The following is a 20,753-nucleotide window of genomic DNA, read 5'->3' as shown; positions in this document are numbered from 1 at the left end:
TTGTGGTGATTGTAGTGTTGGTGGTGGTCGTTGTCATCATGTTAGTAGTGGTGATATTGGTCGTTGTGGTGGCGGCGGCCGTTGTTGTGGTGGTGGTGATCATCATCGTGGTGGTGGTGGTGGTGGTGGTGGCAGCGGCGATTGTCGTCGTGGTGGTGGTGACGGTCGTTTTCGTGGTGCTGGTGGTCGCCATCGTCTTGGTGGAGGCGGTGGTGGTGGTCATCGTGGTTCTAGTGATGGTGGTAGTGGCGATGGTCGTCGTGGTCGATGTGATAGTGGTGGTTGTGGTTGTCATGGTGGTGGTGGTCGTCGTCTTCTTAGTGGTGGTGTACATCGTAGTGCTGGTGGTGGTGGTGGTGGTGGTCGTCGTCGTCGTTGTGGAGGTAGTGGTGGTGTTGGTGGTAGTGTGTCGTGGTGGTGGTCACGGTGCTAGTGGTCATCGTCATCATCGTGGTTGTTGTGGGGGTGGTGGTGATTGTCGTGATGGTGGTGTTGGTGGTGGTCGTTGTCGTGTTTGTAGTGATGCTGTTGGAGGCCGTGGTGGTGGTGGTCAATGTAGGGGTGGAGGTGCTCAGTGTAGTGGTGGTCGTCATCGTCGTGGTGGTGATGGTGGTCGTCATGGTGATGGTTGTCATTGTGGTCATCGGGGTGCTGATGATCATTGTGGTGGTGGTGTTGGTAGTTTTCGTGGTGATTGGTTGTGTTGGTGATGGTCTTGGTGGTCGTCGTCGTCGTGGTGCTGATGGTGGTCATTGTCGTGGTGTGTGTGGTGGTGTTGGTCGTGGTGCTGGTGGTGGTGGTCGACATCGTCATGGTGGTGGTAGTGTTCATCATGCTGGTCATTGTAATAGTGACGGTCGTCGTGGTGGTGGTAGTGGTTGTCTTGGTGGTGGTGTTCGTGGTCGTGCTGGTGATAGTGGTCATGGTGGTGGTGGCCGTCATATTGCTGGTGAACATCATGGTGATAGTTCTGGTGCAAGTGGTCACCGTGGTGCTGGTCATGGTGTCAGGGTGGTGGTGGTGGTGGTTTTGGTTGTGGTCTAGGACCTAGGTGGTGGTATTGTTAGTCATGGTGCTGGTGGATGTCTTGGTGGGGGCAGTCATCATCATCGTCGTGGTGATTGTCATGGTTGTGATGGTGGTTTCTGTTGTGGTGATTGTGGTTGTCGTGATGGTGCTGGTCATCATGGTGTTGGTGGTGATGGTGGTCGTAGTGGTGGTTTTGTTCAGTGTGGTGATGGTGGTGGTTGTTGTAGGGGTGGTAGTTGTGGTGGTCATGCTGGAGTTCATAATTCTTGTATGTGAAATTCTTTGTGGTTATTCATTTGTGTATTCACTGTGGTTGTTGTGTTGTGCTCCTCCCTGTGGCTTTCTTCACTAAGTGTCCTGTTCATCTTATAATGATGTCCATATTGGCCGAAATATGTAGTGCATTTTAAATACTTTTATAGGTGATGAGTTTTGTGGGATGTAGTGTTACACATAAGATGGTGAATAATCGATGCAAGTGTAAAGTGCAACAGGATTTTAAAATACAATATTAACCTAAATAATAATATAAATAATTTCCAAAAATGGTATAGATATAGAATGTAGGTCATTTTGAAAGAGATAATAATATTCTCCACCAAGATGAACACACTACCATCTTTAAGGTAATTTCAAATATAAAATTGTATTTTGTTTCATTGCAGGGTTCTGTCGATTGCTGGTTCTATGTGTTCATTACTACAGCTGTCATATATATGTTGTGTGGTACCTTGTTTATGTTCCTTGGATCGGGAAATGTTCAACCTTGGAACCAACCACAGTTTAAAGAACTACCAGTTGCTAAAGACTCTTCACAACCACACAAAGAATCATAATATCTGACTAAATGAACTCAACTTAACTGACTTCATTTCGCTAACTCTTCTACTTATAACATCTCAGCATGGACTGCAGAAAACACCGTTCCTCTGTTGATGTCGCTGAAACACAACTGTTTGTGAAGCTGTTACTTAGTAATGGCTGTTGTATATTTGCTTATCTCACAGTCATCACCCAGCATCTGGTCTATATGCCACATGTTAAGCACATACTTGACTCTAAAGCAAGAAATTTGCTGATAAATGTTTACATCTTATTACTTAATCTACAAGCCAACCCAAAAACATTTTTATTTACACCAGTCTACACTTTGGTCAAATGATCTAGAGCATAACTAAGCCTCCTCAAAATATCCTGTAACCCGAATCAGAACACTTCTGAAAACTACAGCTAGAATCATTCATTTCTAATAAATTGATATGTCCATTCCTCAGTGTATTCAAGCCTCAGCTCATGTAATGTGATTAAATATGTTGAGATTAACAGTATTTTTCTACAAATTAGAAGTGTAAGTTTTTATTTAGAATTATTTTGTGCTTTATTTTAAGTATGAGAGATGCTAACTGCCTTAATTTGATGGTTGAACATATAAATACATTTACTTTCCTCTGCATTTTTGTTGCAGTCTTAGAACATATATTAATATGGGATTGGAGAAAATGGATAGAGTGTTTTCTGCTAGATACTATGACAGTCAGATGCAGTCACAAGAAGCTTATCTATCAATTCCACCATAAGAAACTATTACCCTAGTTGAGATATTTCAGGGCAATGATGTAACTAGGGAGAAATTTCAGGTTAGAGGGACTGCTGTTTGCAGGTCTGTTAATTTGTACTTATAGTTACGTTTTTGACCATTCACCTGTGAAAAATTAGTGCATCTGATGAAGTGGAATATTGAGAGTTCAGTTCCTAACTGGCCATAAATTTAAGATTCTACATAAGGCAAATATGTACATATTGCCTCAAGGACCCCAAATGCAGATTATTCTTACCAAAAAGAACTTAAAACGATTTTACTCACACTATCATATGTATTAGTTATCTGGTTTCATTATTCTTATAACAGTGCTCCAGGGATTTCTTCCTCCTCATATTTTATTTCATAACATACCCTCTACAGATGCATATTTTGTTCTCCAAGATACTATCATGTGTATGACTGAATGAATGTATAAGGGGTGGGCCTTCTTGGCCCTTGCACCATGACCAGTGATCTATTGTGCCTCCCCTTCTGATTATCCTGTCAACAATCCTGCACTTTGAATGAAGGGCAGGATTTTGTATGTGGGGATGTCGAAATAGTCACTTGGTTCCATAAAATATTGACCCAAGTGGCAAATTATCATGTGTATGCATATGCCTATAGATGGTGTTTGGATGACTGGATTTATTGAACATCTATACAACTTGTTACTACATTTCACAAATCACTATTGCCCACAGACTAGTATTCTCAGTCCGTTACAGTCTCCACTAGTTGTTTCCTCATAATGGCTTCTAACAGTGGAGATTCTTCAGACTGTGCGCTCACTTAGTTCTGATACACAGAAGGAGATAAGAAAATGATGGTGATGAGAATGGATTTGTAAAAAAAACATTTATGGCTCATATGAAGGTTCTATCCCAGAATATACCTGAAGGTACTAATAAATACCACCAGAAGGATTTTATCAGGATAACCAATCACTCAGCCATTTAACTATGTCTACTTCGTGAAACATGGGACAGAGATATCTTCAGAGTTCAAATTGGTTTCTGACAGGCACTGTAATAGGAAGTCCTACTATCTTGCAAGAATTCAATCTTAAGATTTAATTAAGGGATCCTGACAAACTGTAATTGTACATCATGAAAATGAGCATTTAGTTTATCTGTGTTTATTATATATCATGGTGCCTCTTCTTCAGTATTATAAAAAATGGAGAAGTTCATCTTGACTTCCTATTTGGCTTTTTGATGATGCCAACTTTGAACAGATGTATTATTTCAAGCTTTATATTGAGGTTTATCAGATGTTGCATTTGACACCAACCAAAACAGCAGATGTCTGATTGGAGACAAAAATCTTAAAAATACACATGCATAGTTGTATTCTGTGGGATCAGTGTCAAGAGAATCTCAGGAGGACTAATACATGATAAGGAAAGGATGTCGTATGGAGTACATTTTTCATGGTTAAAACTCGAAGGGGGTAAGCTGAACTCAGATTCTGGAATTCAAACTTCCTCCTAGATGAAGAGTAGTGAAAGAGGGTCAGTTAATGGGGCCTGCTTGCCATAAATAACTATGGAAGCAGAACTGTAATCATACGGGTTAAACAGTAGCAGCTGGTTATGGATCACTCATAATGACATGGTTTTCCCATGTAAGTAATGTTATGAAATTTCAATGGTTTCTGTTGCTATAATAAAGTCCTTCTTACAAGTCAGATTTGCTCTATTGTCATTTAACTGTAAATCAGTATGGCATTTCTTTGTTGCTTAGAATACTCTTTCCACATTATTTTCCTCCTTCTATTTATTTGCATTATTTGTTTACTTTAAGCTATTCACATGCAATGTGGTTCTCAGCAAATAGCATAGTATACAATAAATCAAATCCTACATTCAATTCAATTATACTCTCTACCACATTCCATGAAAACAGTTAATTCCAGTTCAAAATGTTATGAAATACACAAAATGCAACAGCAATAAAAACTTCATTCTTGCTCTTCCACAATATGCTTCTTCTTTTCTGACAAAAAAGGTACAGTTCCTGGTTTAGAGTGTGCTCTCCTGTTAGCTTCCCTGCAAGAAAGAAAAAGCAAACATTTGTTCATATTGAGTTGCATATTTTAAATCACACAAGAATTACATTATATATTCAAGATCTCCCAAGCACCTGGAACACCTGTGCATGCACACATGCATGCAGGAGAAAGAGATAGAGTACACACAAGAAAGAGCTCAGACATAAAATTTCAACCTTGATTTCATCAAAATTAAAATTCATCTCATAATTCTACAAATTTTAACATTCCAAAAGACATATATTAATAGATCAGGTGATTAACAAGAGCTGCAATGAATCATAATTCAGTACCAGAACAGCCATACCCATGGCCCCTTTCAGATCTCCTCCCAGAATTTCCATATAAGGGTCAAACACATCACACTGCAACACTAGCAGCCAAACTTATTAACTGTACTTACTTTCTCTTCTGTTTCAACTTGATGGTGCGGAGTTCTTTCTGTGCATGGTAAACATGTTTAGGAACTTGACGGTGACGAGCGATGCGGCTTATCTGAGGGTGACTCCCAAATTTCCGTTTCAGAGCTTCACTGTAGTTCAGAGCTGTCTTTTCACGTGGTCTCAACTAAAACAAAGTAGTACTTCTTTGGAAATAAGGGCTGGAGAAACAACCATAATACCAGGATATCTGATGCAAAAGATAACTGTTTACTTATCTGAAACATATTTAACAATGCTGTCACTAATTCCAACTACATGGTGATGAGAAAGGTTTCTGAATAAGTAGATCTAACACCAAGAATTAGAAAATAGATGAATATATGAATTATTTTGTATCAAAACACTATAAATACCAATTTCAAGGTCCTCCACCTACAGTTAATACTTGTACTGTAATTGATGTTATGCAGTTTAACAATTTTGTTTTAAAAGTATTTACAATAACTGTACATATTAAACAAACATTTAATAAACAACATGACATGATCATGCAAGGCCACCCCAGAGCAAGAGAGACTTAGTTCCTTCATATACACGAACTGCCTACGATGTCACCTTTAAATTAATGGCTATCAGGTATATCAAAGAGAAATTAATTCAGGAATTGCAATATGTCTGGGACCAACGTGTGAAGAGGATGAAAAGGCAGAGCATTTATTAGTTACAGATTCTATGAAAAGCCTTCAGTGTACCAAAAACAGCCAGTGTGAAGAGACAAGGCAGATATTTACACCAAAAAATGTTATCTAAGAACTTTATCTGGATAAATAATAAAAATAACTTGTTTTAACATTTTTCACTGTAAAATTAGATCATCTTATATCCAACAGAGGCCTCTAATGAGCTAAATATAGTTTGAAGTTTGGAGTGGAGTGGCACCCAATAGCCAAGTTCACACCAAATTTCCCAAAATCAGACAACCACTACCCACTACATATTCCAAGGATATTTGGGGTAAATATAGGTGCACAGAAAAACACAATAATTCTGCAGATTAAATTTAAATTACCACAGGTTTCAATGAACTGAAGGCCTGTTCTTACTCCAAAATATTACTATACCACACTTGATGTCATCTACTGAGGGAATTATTAAAAGCTTAACATCAAGACAATTTCTACAGCTGTTGCAGTTTTAATGCAAGTACACCAAGCTGATGTAATCATCTCATGGGGTGTAAAGTCCCCCCCCCCTTCCCTCATGTGCATTGTAACATTATAAGGCTCATTTTCATCACTAACACATACAGACGTTTGGCCAATTCTCAATTAAACTTCTCTTCTGTTAAATCCTCATGGCTGGAAATTTTCAATGAAGCACCCAGCCCAGGATGAGATCTTGCAATTTATATTGCCTCTAATAGGCTCACAACAGTATCAACAGGGGACAATTGTGGCCATGAATCAGAAGAATTCTTATTTAAATGTTATGATTTAAAAGGGTATCCAAAATACGCTATCAAAAATTTGTTTCTGGCAAAATGGTCAGGCTGCAGGTGTAGTCTGAGGGATCTAAAGCTGGTCAGAATGTTCTAAATATGAAAAACACATCATAAAGAAATACTGCAAGAAGATGTCACAATGTATAACCAGGAATCAGTTACATTATATTTACAATGATGTAACATGTTGGAGATAATTTAGCATCAGTGACACTTGTATTAGAAAATGATGCAGTAGAAGACTGTCATCTGGCATATCACCTGTATTGTTTCAGAACAAGGGGAAAAAAAGGCTGAAAATGGGTCAAAGAGAAACAGATTTTTGTAATGTAAACTGAAAAGAGCTGGCTTAAAACACAGTCTTGCAGAATGCTTTCACTGTGGTGATGACCAACCTCTGGTTTAAACATCAGAGCTTTACATTAGCAACCTACAAGCATTGTGGTATACACAGAGCTATATTAAAAACACCAGGAATAGTACCATATTGACTTACCACTCCAAGTTTTTCTGCTGATCTTGCTTTCCACATTCTAATATTCATTTCATCTGAACCACAAAGAATGTATTTGTTATCCATTGACCACAAGACACATGTAAGTCTCTGCATTCGTTTTGTGTGATAAATATCACGAGAATGGCTCTGCAATTAAGATTATGAAATTGTATAAAATAACTACAGTAGACTTTCAATTAACCACAGGACTTTTACAACCTTTTAGGTATTGATTAAAGTTTCCTTCGATGACATGTGTGTTGCCCATTATATCTGCTTCAGTAATATGTACCACAACAATTCTGAATAGACTGTACATCTTCCTACCCTGTTGCAACTCCCCACATTACCATTTTATTCACAGAGATATTGGGTTTTCGGACTTTATCCATCGTCCTGGTTTTTAAGATAACTAAGAAAAACACGACGTTTCGGAAACTGGATCTGTTTCCGTCCTCAGGTGAGGAAAAACACCTATTCTGTTGGGTCCCTTAGAAAGAGCTAGCCTCAATCACTGGAGAATCTTAGTTATCTTAAAAACCAGGACGATGGATAATGTCCGAAAACCCAATATCTCTGTGTGTTATACACCATCGTCAGAATCCTATAGTTAACTACTTACCATTTTATTGCTTTTCATTCAAGCATACTGCCACTGAAGAATGGCTGCTTTCTTCTATTGGAAAGATACTTGTTTCACCGTTTAGTAACAAGGAGCATGACCATTAAATAATAAATTAAGCAATTTTCAAGGCTGAATACAGCATGAATACTAGATATTTCCAGATTTTTGTATTACGTGTTGTTCTTAACTATCCCCATTACCTCTCCCTTCAGGTACGTCAACTAACCAAGAGTTCACTGTATAGTGAAGCCTCTTTACAACACGATCCCAACAGACCTCAGTATTCGTTTTTGTTTTTGTTTCCAACAGGTTTCTGCTTAACACGGGTACTTACTTCTCAATACAAAAAGCAAAACAGATAACTGTAGGTCGCGGTGCAACGGCTGAGAAGACCCACCCCTTATACAGTCATTCCCAATACAAATATTACACAGAACATACCCTATGTAATTCACAACCCAAATGACAAGTTAGAAATTGTGCTACGCATACACACATATAAAGGTTTCTTCTTCCTTGTGTTCTTCTCCACCTTAGACTTATTGGTCTATTTAATGAAAAGCATTTTTGTTTCAAGATCAAAGGGGTTTGGTTCCCAGCTTCAGGGACCAAAGATTTTCCTCTTCCCCATAGCATTCACACTAATGCTGAGACCCACGAAGCCTCCTTATTCAACGGGTGCTGGAGGCTCTTTTCCTGTAGGTAAAGTGGCCACAGTATGAATCTGAGTACTCATTTCCATCTAACACTTAAGTTAACCCTCTGACTGCCAAGCCCCATTACAGAACTACTTGCTAGAAATACAAAAACTGCTTCTAAATGCCACTGCACATAAAAATTGAAAAAACTTCCACAGATCACCTCAAAACAACCAGAGACTTAGTGTGCAAGCCACTTCTTTCACCTGTATACTGGTATATAACATTTGATGCCATCTACTGACAGAAGTGTTTTGCTAAGTGATTAACATTAAGCTGATCTACTGAAGGGAGTTCCATCAACACATATATAATAATAACTGACTGTATATTTATTTTACTACATGTTTTGACCATCTTCAGGCATTCAGTACATTCATTAGCTGCTTTCTGCTGAAACTGCATTGACCAATGTTTACTAAAGATGTTTGTCAAATGTTTTACCTAGATCAAATTGGGGTCATGCAGTAAATTGTTATACACAGTAGTGTGACTGATTCCAAAAAGAAATTTTTCCCCAATTTCGAGCGTCTGTCCACAAATATGCATACAGTTTCTGCAGTATAAATGCATGCTGCTGACATCCTGTCTTACTACGTCTTATCTGGCAAAAGGGGTGGAAGTTTATGTTTGTATTGCACATTCTCCAGTCACATTGGAACCTTTCTGTATGCACGAGTGTGGTCAAAGTCTTATCGTACTTTGTCCTTCAGAAACTCTGACTGTGTATATCTCGGACTGGCCACACAGAGGTACTGTTCTCGGAATGGCCCCGCATTGCCAGAACGTTCAAGCCTAGCGCGTTGTGCTCGTAACGCTTATAAAACAATATTATATTTAAGCATCCTGTTGCACTCTACACTAACAATTTTAAATTTTAAATTTTAAATTTAGAGAAATTTTTAAAGGATTTTAAAATTATAACTAAAGATTTTATAGTGCTAGTACAGAAAAACCAAAATTGACGTGTGCAAAATAATCTACATACCAGACAGATATCAATGAGGTAGATGTTGATAATAACGAAGAAATAACAATGTGTTTTTTAAATGTTAAATTTTAGACTGGGTTCAGTGTGGCAGTAACGTAACAGTATACACCTGATGATGGCCGTTAGAGGTCGAAACATGTAGTGTAGAGGAGAACAAGATCAAGGACATATAATATATATTGTTTGCACTTGGGATGGATTTTGTATCATTTAGCTTATAAAACATCGCAATTTCAACTATCCACCATGGCCTAATTTTGCATGGAAGAAGCTGAAATTGAGAGGCAACTGATAAATGACACCAATTCAGACTATGGTACAGGCGACTCAGAGTGGCGAGGAAGCAAGGGGCTCAGAAACCGAAGTCGACAAAGGCCCATCATCTTCGTCGGCAACCTGAGGACCACCAGACCAGCATGGCAGGAGGGGTGTGAATAATTATTCCGGTGGAGCTGTGGGGTTAAATATCAATGAAGCTCCACACATAAATAAGGATTCCACCCCTTTCTGCGTTTTCATGCTCTACTTCACAGGGATTATCCGTCTCCTGGTGGAAGAGACGAACAGGTACTACCAAGTAGCCTCTAGAGAGACTTCAAGATGGACCTTCTCTGCGGCCTGACGTGACCGATTGAGATGTTTCTCTTTCTAGGAATAATCATTCAAATGGGACATGACATTAGAGATAGACTAAAGGACTACTGGTCGACTGTAGAACAATTTGCCACGCCTTTCTACTCTAACACAATGAAATGCGACCGTTTTCTACACATTCTTCGTTTTCTTCATTTTGCAGACAACAATACAGAAACTGACAGGAATGCCAACAGTTATGACCGACTATGGAAAATCTGGACCATCTTCGACACTCTCAATGATGCATATGAAAAATATTATAACCCTTCCAAACATTTGGCCATAGACGAGATAATTGTTAAATTCAAAGGGAGGGTGGTTTTTAGACAGTACATTCCTAAGAAACACAAACGTGTCGGAATCAAGATCTTCAAAATTTGTGACGCCACTGGGTATACTTATGACATGAAGGTTTACCTAGGAAAAGACAGGACACGTGCCAACCAAAACGTGACAGCAACACATGCTACAGCTAGGGACCTATGCAGACGTACTGAGGGCGTAGGTCACAAACTGTACATGGACAATTTCTTTTCGTCACCAGACTTGTTTGACAAACTGATGACAAAGGACATAACGTGCTGTGGGACCGTCAGACCTAATCGGAAGGGCTTGACTGACGATTTTCGATGAAGATAATTTCGATTGAAGAAAGGTGACATTCATGTTAGGGTGAGACGGAACTTGACAGCACTAGTTTGGAAGGAAAAATGTGACGTTTACATACTGACAAACATGCACTGTCCTACGGCAGAAGGCAGTTTCTGTGATGAGCATGGAAATGCCATCAAGCCAGCAATTGTTGTTGACTACAACACGCACATGGGTTATGTCGACAAAGCGGACAGAATGGCAAACAGTTATAGCATCAGTTGTCGGACCTGGAAATGGACAAATAAACTATTTTTCCATCTCCTGGATCTGATGATTCTGAACAGTTTCATCCTGTTGTCATCCTGTGGCGTGAAATTGTCACACAGAGAATTTTGTCTCACCCTTGTGTGCAACATGCTGGAATATGCTGCAAGGGGTCCAGCTCGCTCTCAACGGTTCATGGGTCGACCTCCTGCTGTGTCATCTGTGATATTTCTATTTCGATTAGAGGAGGCCACTCGACATCACTGGCCGACTTCCTCTAATACGAGACTGAGGTGTCATGTGTGCTCTTCACGTGGGAAACGGAGTTACATCCAGACTAGGTGCATGAATTGTGACGTTGGACTCTGCATTTCTGGACGTTTCCAACAGTACCACATGAAGGCAACATTCAGTTAGATGAAGCAGGACGGAAGACTGTCTACTTATAAAGCTGGTGCCCAAAAATAATGTAAGTAGAACAAGAATTTCTATCTTAAAATTAGATTTTAAAACACTGTGCACACAGGTGGACTGTGCGTGTCGCACGGCCACTCGGCTACACTTTAAAGGTCTCCATACGGTGTCACTAGGCTCTTATAGGTTAACTGTGAACTTTGCAATAATTTGTTTGGTCATTACACACTTTCTTCATCATTTTGACACTTGCATCCATGTTTAATACAACTCAGTTCTGACACCCATGACTACAGTTAAACGAACAGCAAGACACCTTTGGATTTAATTTCAAATGGGTTTTACTCTGTATGTGTGTATAATTCTAAGGCTCCAAGCCTTCAAAATGAACAAAAAATCAGCATACAGAAAAAATTCTATCACATCTTCCCACCACATTTACCTAGGTTAGCATTTATGAATATTTCTTACAAGAAAGGGTATTACATAAATTACATATTACTTATAGCTAAAAACTGTTTCAGATCCTGCACTGCCACAGAATTCTCCATGGTCGTAAGAACATCAATCTTGTGACTTTAAATTAGGGGTTGTGGCTAAATAAATGTACAGCGATTTTTCTCACGCCTTTTACTCAGATTTCTTAATTCTTAAATCTGTGTGGGATCTGTGGTTCTCACAGCAGTGAATATTAATAGTTTTATCTTATGGGATGTGACATAGTGTAGTCTGATAGTAGTTTATGAATGGTTTGATGGAATGCACTGCCTCCATCTTCATGGTCACAGAGTAAGCCCAGCCAACAAACAAACAAGCAAGCAAGCATAAAGCAGAGTATTCTGCTTGCTGTTTTCTTTTTTTCCTGCCCACTTTACACAATGACACTAAAAGATGTAGGCAGTACATTCCTCCATATGTCAAAAACCTTCTACTTGACTACATCGTGTCACATCCCAGAAGATAGTACTCCTCCCTTAGCTATGTTTAGAACAGATCATTAATCACATGAACCCTCAAGATTTACATCAGTGTTATGTACTCAAAATTCACCTTTCCATGTTCAAAGATCCTGAGAGATTTGTCATAACCACCACTCACAAATTCCTTTCCGGTTGGAGCATAATCTATAGCTGTCACTGCTGAAACGTGGTCCATGTGTACTTGCAGTGGCTGCTTCAGCTTCCTTGTGTCAAAAGTATACAAACTGAAAATGGGCAGAAATGAAACTGAGTTGAAAATTCTGTAATACAAATGTCAAACTGAAACCGATCACAGATTCAGTGATGTGGACTTTGCAAAATATGAGCAGTCATCATAAGAAGAGAGAATGTCATGGATGGTGGGCTTGCATCTTTTCAATGAGACTACATATCATTCCATACATCTACAGTCTTACGTTATCAGTCTTAACAAACCAACAAAGCCATACATATGCGCTCAAGAGACATATTTTAGAATGGAACTAATTTACTTCCATGCAGGCTGGGTCCTGCAGATAATGACAATGAATTATTAGACCCATACATGCTTCTCTTTTCCGCAGTTGTTCATTAGACATGAAGTTTTAAAAACATGAAAATAAATGATTTGTAATATCTTAACAACTAAGGGATTTTTTTTCATCTAATAAGGCTAACTGTAAATGAGGGTTAATAGTCAATTTCAGAGTCCAGCATCCTTTAGTCTAGAGAAAGTGCCCTCAGAACTCATCAGAGAATAAGTTAGGTTGGCCCAACACCAATTTTGAATACAGTGATTAGATAAATCCCAGACAGTCTACCAGAAATTACATTCCAGCAAATCCAGTCCATAGCTTATAACTTCAATCAGTAAGCTCTCAAGAGGTAAACGACATGATGTAAAGTTCAGTATGCCAATATTTCATGAATTCAAAAAATGCCCATATTTCATAGATTAAAAAATTCCAAACTACATGGAATTACAACCCAGAAGATCATCATACACTTCATACTCATCATCATGAGAACCTCGAATCCAACACCATTTAACTGGGAAAAGCAATAAGATTATCTTAAAATGAACAAAGAATTAATCATATGGAGCAGCTCTTTGATCTTTCATAGGCCCATAATTAGGCTGATCATTATCATCACATAGGATCATTCCAGTACACTCACCACTCTTATCTTTCATCTACACTATGTACTCATTACAACATGTTTAAATATTATACTTACTTGTAGTCCTCATTGGCACATGTGAAGATGAAAGCTTCCATAGGATTCCAGCACAGTCTGTTACTTCGCAGCGTCATAATTACTTTCCTAATTGGTCCTATGTCTCGAGTGTCATAAAGAATGATACTTCGATCACTAGCACAAGCAGCTACAAAAGTAATCATGACTTTTAATAGTAAAACATCTCCACTAAATTCATTTTTCTCTTCCTTCCCTGTAATGTATACTTTAACCCTTCAGTGACAATTAATCTAAATAATCTGAGCACAGCAGAGATGGAACTTCAAGTTAACAGAAAATGGATCCTTGAAGTGAAATATTGTTTAATTTCTACAATCTTAAAGGAGTGATTTATACAGGAAGGATTTTTACTTTGTCGGCTGGTTCCACAGCTCTGTGCTTCATGGCAGCAGGTGTGCCTCATGATGCAAGGTGCATATGAATTTTGCTGATGAATCAGCATGGCCGACACATGGACTTTCCTCGCACCAGTAAAAGAGGTTCTGATTTACCCTCTGAAGATGTTCTGCAGAAATATTTGCAATTTCCCTATGACCATTTTCTTTTAGTTCTTCTGTTCAGGGGTTACTCTTGTAAACTTTGTCCTTCAAACAAGCCAGAAGAAAAAAAAAACCACCAAGATTAAGATCTGATGAATGTGCTGGCCAAATACCACTGCTGATAATTCTGTCCTCAAATACATCAGACAAAGCCTTATGGATAAATGTTCAGTGTGGGCAGTAGCTGAGTGTTGCCAAAACCGGCCAGAGTTTATCTCCTTCTGTTAACTCTGGAAAGAACTGCCTAAGAATGAGCTCAATATATCTTTCACAATCAATTGCTTCATTAAAAATCACAGGTCTTACAATCCTTCTTGAACTTACAACACACCAGACAACTTTCACTGGATGGAGTGGGACTTCAAGGGTTAGATGTGGATTCTGTGAACTCCAGTAGCAATTATTTTGTGTAGTTATATATCCCTGCAAGTGAAACCATGCTTCATCAGAAAGAATGTCAACTGGAGATCAATCTCGCCTTTGATGACAGATTGTAGAAACCAACTGCAAAAATGAACCCTGCTAGCTGGATTGTGCAGCTGCAAGGCATGCATGAATTAGTCGTTTTATTAGGTCTAAGCTTCAGCAATTGTGTTGCCATTCTTGCACTAGACTTTGACACTACAGTCTCTTGAGCTAGATGTTTCAGTGATTTTCTAGGTGGCCCCTGTGTCATTTAACTTCTACTCAGTAAGCACTCAGCATTTATGTTTTATTTCTTGTCTATTAAGAGTCCCATTGTTCTAAGTTTATTCACCAAATTGTGAATTGCACGTCTGCTGGAAACTCTTTCATCACAAAATTTCTGACACATTCTAGCAGATCAGTATTTCACATGCAGAGTGGCGCATGAAATGATCCAGTATGTGATCTTTTAATAAAATCTTTATTTCAATTACAATACTAGAAACTAACATACTTGAAGAAAGACCACTGCATGGAGATTTATCCTTTGTGAATAAAGTGTTCAACATAAGAAATAATCAGGAAATTGGTTTGCAATGATATGAATCAGAAGTGTCATGCAGAAAGTCCAAAACAACTGTCGCTATGTACTCCCTGGCTCCATCCTGCATGAACCACTAAGTTTGTAACAGCAAACCTGCAGCAAGAAGTTGAGGCATGAAAGTATTGTGCAGCATGCTTAAATAGCACTAGCTGTTCACTGTCTCTTCAAAGAAAATTTGCCCTGCCAGTCCATGGCTTGAGATGGTGAACCATACTGTAATTCTCGAAGCATAACGCACTTTCTCATGAACCACACATGGATTCTCTGATGCCCAATATCGCAATTTTTTTTTTATTAACCATACCATTCAGGTGGAAGTGTGCCTCATCAGCAAACCAAACACTGTTGAATGATACCTCATTATTCTGTGCCCATTCAGCAAATGCCTTCCTTTGATGTTTATTTCAAACTGTATGAGTAAGTTCAGGGAACACTGTCATTTAGTATAGATACAAATTAAAATCACTTTTCAATTTGTTGCACCAAACATCTGTATATCCCTAGTTGGGCTGCAGCCTTCTTTGTTGATTTACTGGGGCTTCTCTGAAGCACCACTCTGACAGCATCAATGTTCTCCAGAGAAACCACAGATGAAGGCTGGCAACATTTCCTCACCAACACTGACTGCTACTGACAAATCATAAACAAACTCCCACCACGAACCGCACTGCTCGCTGTTAAACATAATGTCATTAAATGATCCACAAATTAATTACATCCCTTCATTCCAAACATTATTGGCCATCAGGCAAGCTGATTCATTGGAAAAATTTGTATGTGCCTTGCAGCAAGTGGCACACCAGTTGCCGTGAAGAGTAGAGGTGTGAACTGGTCAACAAAGTTAAAAATTCTCTGCATTTTCTTATTAATTCAGCTTGAAGTGTAGTCCTTGAAGTAGTCAAAACAGATTTAAATATCCCTAATAGTACATGGCTACTATAAATGATTCATTCGTTTTTAAAATGCTATATTTTCCAAAGCATTAAACATACAAATATGATTGATATATAAAAAGAACCGTAAACTCGCCAAGTTTTCTTCACACTCTACAAATGTTCTATGTGTGCCCCTTGGGTCACACGACACACGCCCAGGCGGTAGTCGAGTTCGTTCCACACATTTTGTAGAATCATCCTGTTGATGGTCATCACTCCAGCATCGATGCGTTCCCTCAGCTCTACTAGTGTTCTTGGCAGTGGGGGTATGTAAACATGATCCTTAATGTACCTTAATGTACCCCCAAAGGAAGAAGTCACACGGCGTTAGATCAGGTGATCTGGGGGGCCAAGTGAACAGAGCTACGTCATCCTCACCAACATGCCCAATCCAGCGATGCTGAAGTTCATTGTTTAGGTAGTGACGAACATTGATGTTCAAATGAGGGGGTACCCCATCTTGTTTGAAGACAAAATCCCTGGAATCAGCAGCCACTTGTGGAAACAACCATAACTGCGACATATCTAGGTAAGATGTACCAGTCACAGTTTTCTCACAAAATAAAACGGCCCATACAGCTTTGTCTGTGACACTGCACAGAAAACATTCAGCTTTGGTGAATCTCTTTCAAGTGCTACAATTGCATGAGGATTTTCAGTGCCCCACAATCTCACATTACGACGATTAACCATCCCGGAAAAATGGAGTGTTGCTTCATCACTGAATATCAACTTGGCAGCAAAATCTTCATCCTTCAATGCTTCCTGCATTGTGACACAAAATCTAGGCACCGGAGAACTGGTGCACATAATACAAACTTGGTGAGTTTACGGTTCTTTTTATATATCAATCATATCTGTACGTGTAATACTTTGGAAAATATAGCGTTTTAAAAACGAATGAATCAGTTATAGTAGCCCTGTATAATAACCTCAACTACAAAATAAACTGCATGCACAATTACTGGGTCCCATGGCCACAATAAGACCTGAGTTCAAACACCATCCCTGATTAAGTTTAGGACATGTTCTCAATAAAGGATGGTCTCACTACTATATCATCCTCAAAATCTTCATTGAAATACAGCTACATTCTAAATATCCTGTATTTCAGCATCCTCTTGCAATTGTTCAAATTAGCATCCATTGTTTATCTTCCATCAAAATTGCAACACTTTTACATTCTACACTTCAACACTACATGTTTCGGCCCCAAATGGCCATCTTCAGGTGTTTTTTTTTCTTTTTTTTTCTTTGGCGCTACAGCCCTAACGTGGGCCTAGGCCTACCTCCATGAAACTCTCCATTTCACTTCGGTTTACTAGATATTAGACATTCAGTAGGACTGAGTAAGATTTGAGGCTTTCACGGCGGTGACTATGAAGAAAGCAGTCTTCTGGGATTTGGCACCGTGTATATGTGGTGTTAACACCACAAAGCCTCAAATCTTACATAGTGTTCCTCTATGGGGAGCCTACTCAACGACACATTCGACGACTGGAGACGCTACGAACCAAGAAGAGGTTAACACCACATATACATGGTGCCAAATCCCAGAAGACTGCTTTCTTCATTCAGTAGGACTCCTTGGGAGGGTTATCAGCTCGTCACAAGGCCTCTACCTGTATACAAACACAGAAAAACACACACCAAACATCCATGCCTTGAGTGAGATTTGAACCCACAATCCTGGCTTCTGAGCAAGTGAAGACAGTGCATACCTTAGACCGCTCGGCTACCATGACTGGATCAGGTGTTTTTATGTTACAGATATTTTACTAAAACTGTGTTAAAAACTGCTACACTATCACAGTGTGTGATTTTAACATGAATTAAAACAATGCTTCAGTTTTTAACAAAGTTTTAGTAAAATATCTGTAACATAAAAACACCTGAAGATGGCCGTTTGGGGCCGAAACTTGTAATGCTGAAGTGTAGAATGTAAAAGTGTTGCAATTTTGATGGAAGATAAACAATGGACGCTAATTCCAATTTTCATCTGTGTCCTACACTGCATCCTGTAGCTCAAATTCACCAATGAAAAGTTCAAGGAAGCAACAAAAAATATGAAATTCATAAGAATTCTGGTTCCAAAATCAAATAATTACACTTGGGAGACAAACTGATCTGGACATCAGTTATGCCAACAAATTAATCTGTAAAGTACTTGATACAAAATTCCTTGGAATACATGTAGACAGTACACTGTCTTGGAAAATACATATTGAACAAATTATACCTAAATTAAATGCAGCTTGCTATGCGATGAGATCAATTAAGCCTTTTATGTCACAGGAAACATTGAAGATGGTTTACCATGCCTACTTTCATTCTATTATGAACTATGGATTAATATTTTGGGGGAACTCTTCACATAGTGTAATAATTTTTAAAATACAAAAGAATATAATTAGAATCATTACAGGATGTAGAAGTAGAGATTCATGTAGAGAATTATTTAAGAAATTAAAAATTCTACCTCTTCAATCGCAATACATATTATCGCTTCTCTTATTTGTTGTTTACAACAAAGATAAATTCAAATTAAATTCTGATGTCTATAACATGAATACTAGACAAAAATATAACTTCCACCTACCCTCATCAACTTTATCAGTATATCAAAAAGGAGTCTACTTTACTGGCATAAAAGTGTTCAACAATCTGCCACAAAGTATTAAAAACTTGGGCAATGATACTAAAAAGTTTAAATCAGAGTTAAAGAATTATCTACATGCTCATTCCTTCTACTCTTTAGATGAATACTTCAATGTAAATAGAGAATGATGTAAAATTAAGTTATATTAATTTTTAAGCTAAAATTGCCTGTACTTATGTATGTAACCTTTTGACTTGTTCTGTATCCAAAGGTACTAACCTACTTAGGATTTATAGAATGTAAATAAATTCAATTCAATTCAAAAGCTGTAATTGGGAGGTATAGGATAACATTAAAATGGCTTTTAAGGACAGGTTGTGAGGATGGAAATGAATTTTTCTGTCATAACAGATTCTAATAATGGCCTTCTGTAGCAACAAGTGATGAATCTATCTAAAGGGTTTAATAACTTACTGACTGCTTACGGAAGAGTCTGTACCAGAGATTTCCACATTCTTAAGTCTCCTTCAATTTCCCCCATCAAAAATCCAGCAGAGGCAAAATATCAGATACAAGACTATTTGTTGTGTGTATACAGACCTTTGCTCAGGTTAGTGCTCCCTTTGTTCCTAACTGTATGCATTTTTCAATTGCATTACTTCAAGGTAACCAGAAATTTGCAACAGCCTCCTCTTCTAAACAGATCTTTCTTACCTTAACTATGGAGACTGCTGGGGCACATGTTAGCATAGTTGGTTGAGGCACTATTCTACAAGCCAGAAACAAGGCCATGGGTTCAATTACCGATGAAGTCACTGAATTTTTCAATTGACCTAATCCTTCCAGCTGCACTGTGACCCTGGGGTTGACTCAGCCCCCAACAAAAATTAGTACCAGCTATCTTCCTGGGGGTAAAAGGTGCCTGGTGCTTAAGGCTGACAACCTCACCACCATCTGTGAGCCAAGCATCTAGAAAATGTGGGAGCCTCAACATCTCACAACCCTATGGGCCTCCATGGCCTGTTACAGGGATAGCTTTACCTCTTTTATGAGGATTGCTAATTTCTCTGAATTATCAGAAAGCCTGTCTACCACGACATGGTGTCAAAAATGAGACCATAAAGTATGTAGGTAGGAGGGCGGGCGGGCAGGCAGGTACTAATGTTTTGGAGGAACCTACTGCCTCCATCTTCCAAATAGAAATGTGAACCTAAAACTACATAAATAATAAGTGGTTGAAAATACTTTTTATAGTCATTATTAGCTACCCCCTATGTCTGCATCACCATCTTAACAAGAAGTGTCAGGACAGCAAAGTCAGGTAGGTAGGTAACTATGTTTTGGAGTAATCTGCTACCCCCATTTTCAGAGTAGAAAAGCAAACCTCAGTTCTCATGTAAGAAATTGTTTAGGACAGAGTTATTAGCTGCCACCTATATCTGACATTAGTAACTTTAAAAGAAAAGCCAGAACAGCATCCAAGCACTCAAAAGAACACCGGAACACTGCCCTGGGCCACACTCACTTGACTACAGTCCTAGAAATGTCCCACTATTTGCAGTACACATACACTTACCCAAAAGATTTGTTTCAATTGGATTAAAACTGACATCATGCAAGCTATCAACACCCCACTGGAATGTTCTGATTGGCTCATTGCGGTCTTCCTCCCACACTTGGCAGAGTTCTCCACATGTTGCAAACATGGGTTCCTTCTGGTGATGGCTCACACCCATTATTACAGACTAAAATTTGAAGAGATGGAACTGTCAAACAGGCTGTCACAACAGAATAAGTCCAGAATAGACATTATGAAGACCAATTACATAAATTATGGTGTCATTTAACATTGGACAAATAAAACAAATTGCAGTTTCCAGTTCAAACTAACCTAAAAAAATTCAACCTCTAACAGGAGCACTTAAAATAATTAAATCTCAATTCTCCATGCCTTCTGACAACAATACAATAAACTGTGTCACAACTTAGGTGTTGAGCAGCCAGATTCACAATACAGTAGTTTGGGTTAAACGTTGTGGTGGACAGAGTGGCATTGGAACAAGTAGTTTGGTTTCACCTGCCAATTCTCATTCCACCAACTGCTCCACATTCATTATACTGTGTTACCATCAATGCTGTATAGTTTTGATACTAAAAGAGCTGTTAAATAACAAACTTAAAAAAAAA

The 20,753-nt window shown here is 38.6% G+C and overlaps 2 protein-coding genes across 2 annotated transcripts in view; one reads left to right on the top strand and one right to left on the bottom strand.

The window, feature by feature from the left end:
• The window catches only part of LOC111866752 (sialin), a 34,468-nt gene extending 30,168 nt beyond the window's left edge, over nucleotides 1–4,300 (top strand). Inside the window, exon 11 of the mRNA XM_023855991.2 lies at nucleotides 1,695–4,300. Coding sequence (XP_023711759.1) covers nucleotides 1,695–1,865 — 171 coding nt within the window. The 3' untranslated portion in view covers nucleotides 1,866–4,300. The remainder of the gene's footprint in view (nucleotides 1–1,694) is intronic.
• The window catches only part of LOC111866760 (DDB1- and CUL4-associated factor 13), a 20,788-nt gene continuing 4,325 nt past the window's right edge, over nucleotides 4,291–20,753 (bottom strand). Inside the window, exons 4-9 of the mRNA XM_023856004.2 lie at nucleotides 20,143–20,311; nucleotides 13,464–13,611; nucleotides 12,316–12,469; nucleotides 7,044–7,190; nucleotides 5,067–5,230; nucleotides 4,291–4,661 (exon numbers count right to left, since the gene is read on the bottom strand). Of these exons, the coding sequence (XP_023711772.1) occupies nucleotides 4,574–4,661; nucleotides 5,067–5,230; nucleotides 7,044–7,190; nucleotides 12,316–12,469; nucleotides 13,464–13,611; nucleotides 20,143–20,311 (870 nt within the window). The 3' untranslated portion in view covers nucleotides 4,291–4,573. The remainder of the gene's footprint in view (nucleotides 4,662–5,066; nucleotides 5,231–7,043; nucleotides 7,191–12,315; nucleotides 12,470–13,463; nucleotides 13,612–20,142; nucleotides 20,312–20,753) is intronic.

This window comes from Cryptotermes secundus, unplaced genomic scaffold (assembly GCF_002891405.2).
Source record: "Cryptotermes secundus unplaced genomic scaffold, Csec_1.0 scaffold7477, whole genome shotgun sequence".
In the NCBI taxonomy this organism is placed as follows: domain Eukaryota; kingdom Metazoa; phylum Arthropoda; class Insecta; order Blattodea; family Kalotermitidae; genus Cryptotermes; species Cryptotermes secundus.
The sequence above is the reverse complement of the archived record's forward strand: the minus strand, read 5'-3'. Positions and strand labels throughout refer to the sequence as shown.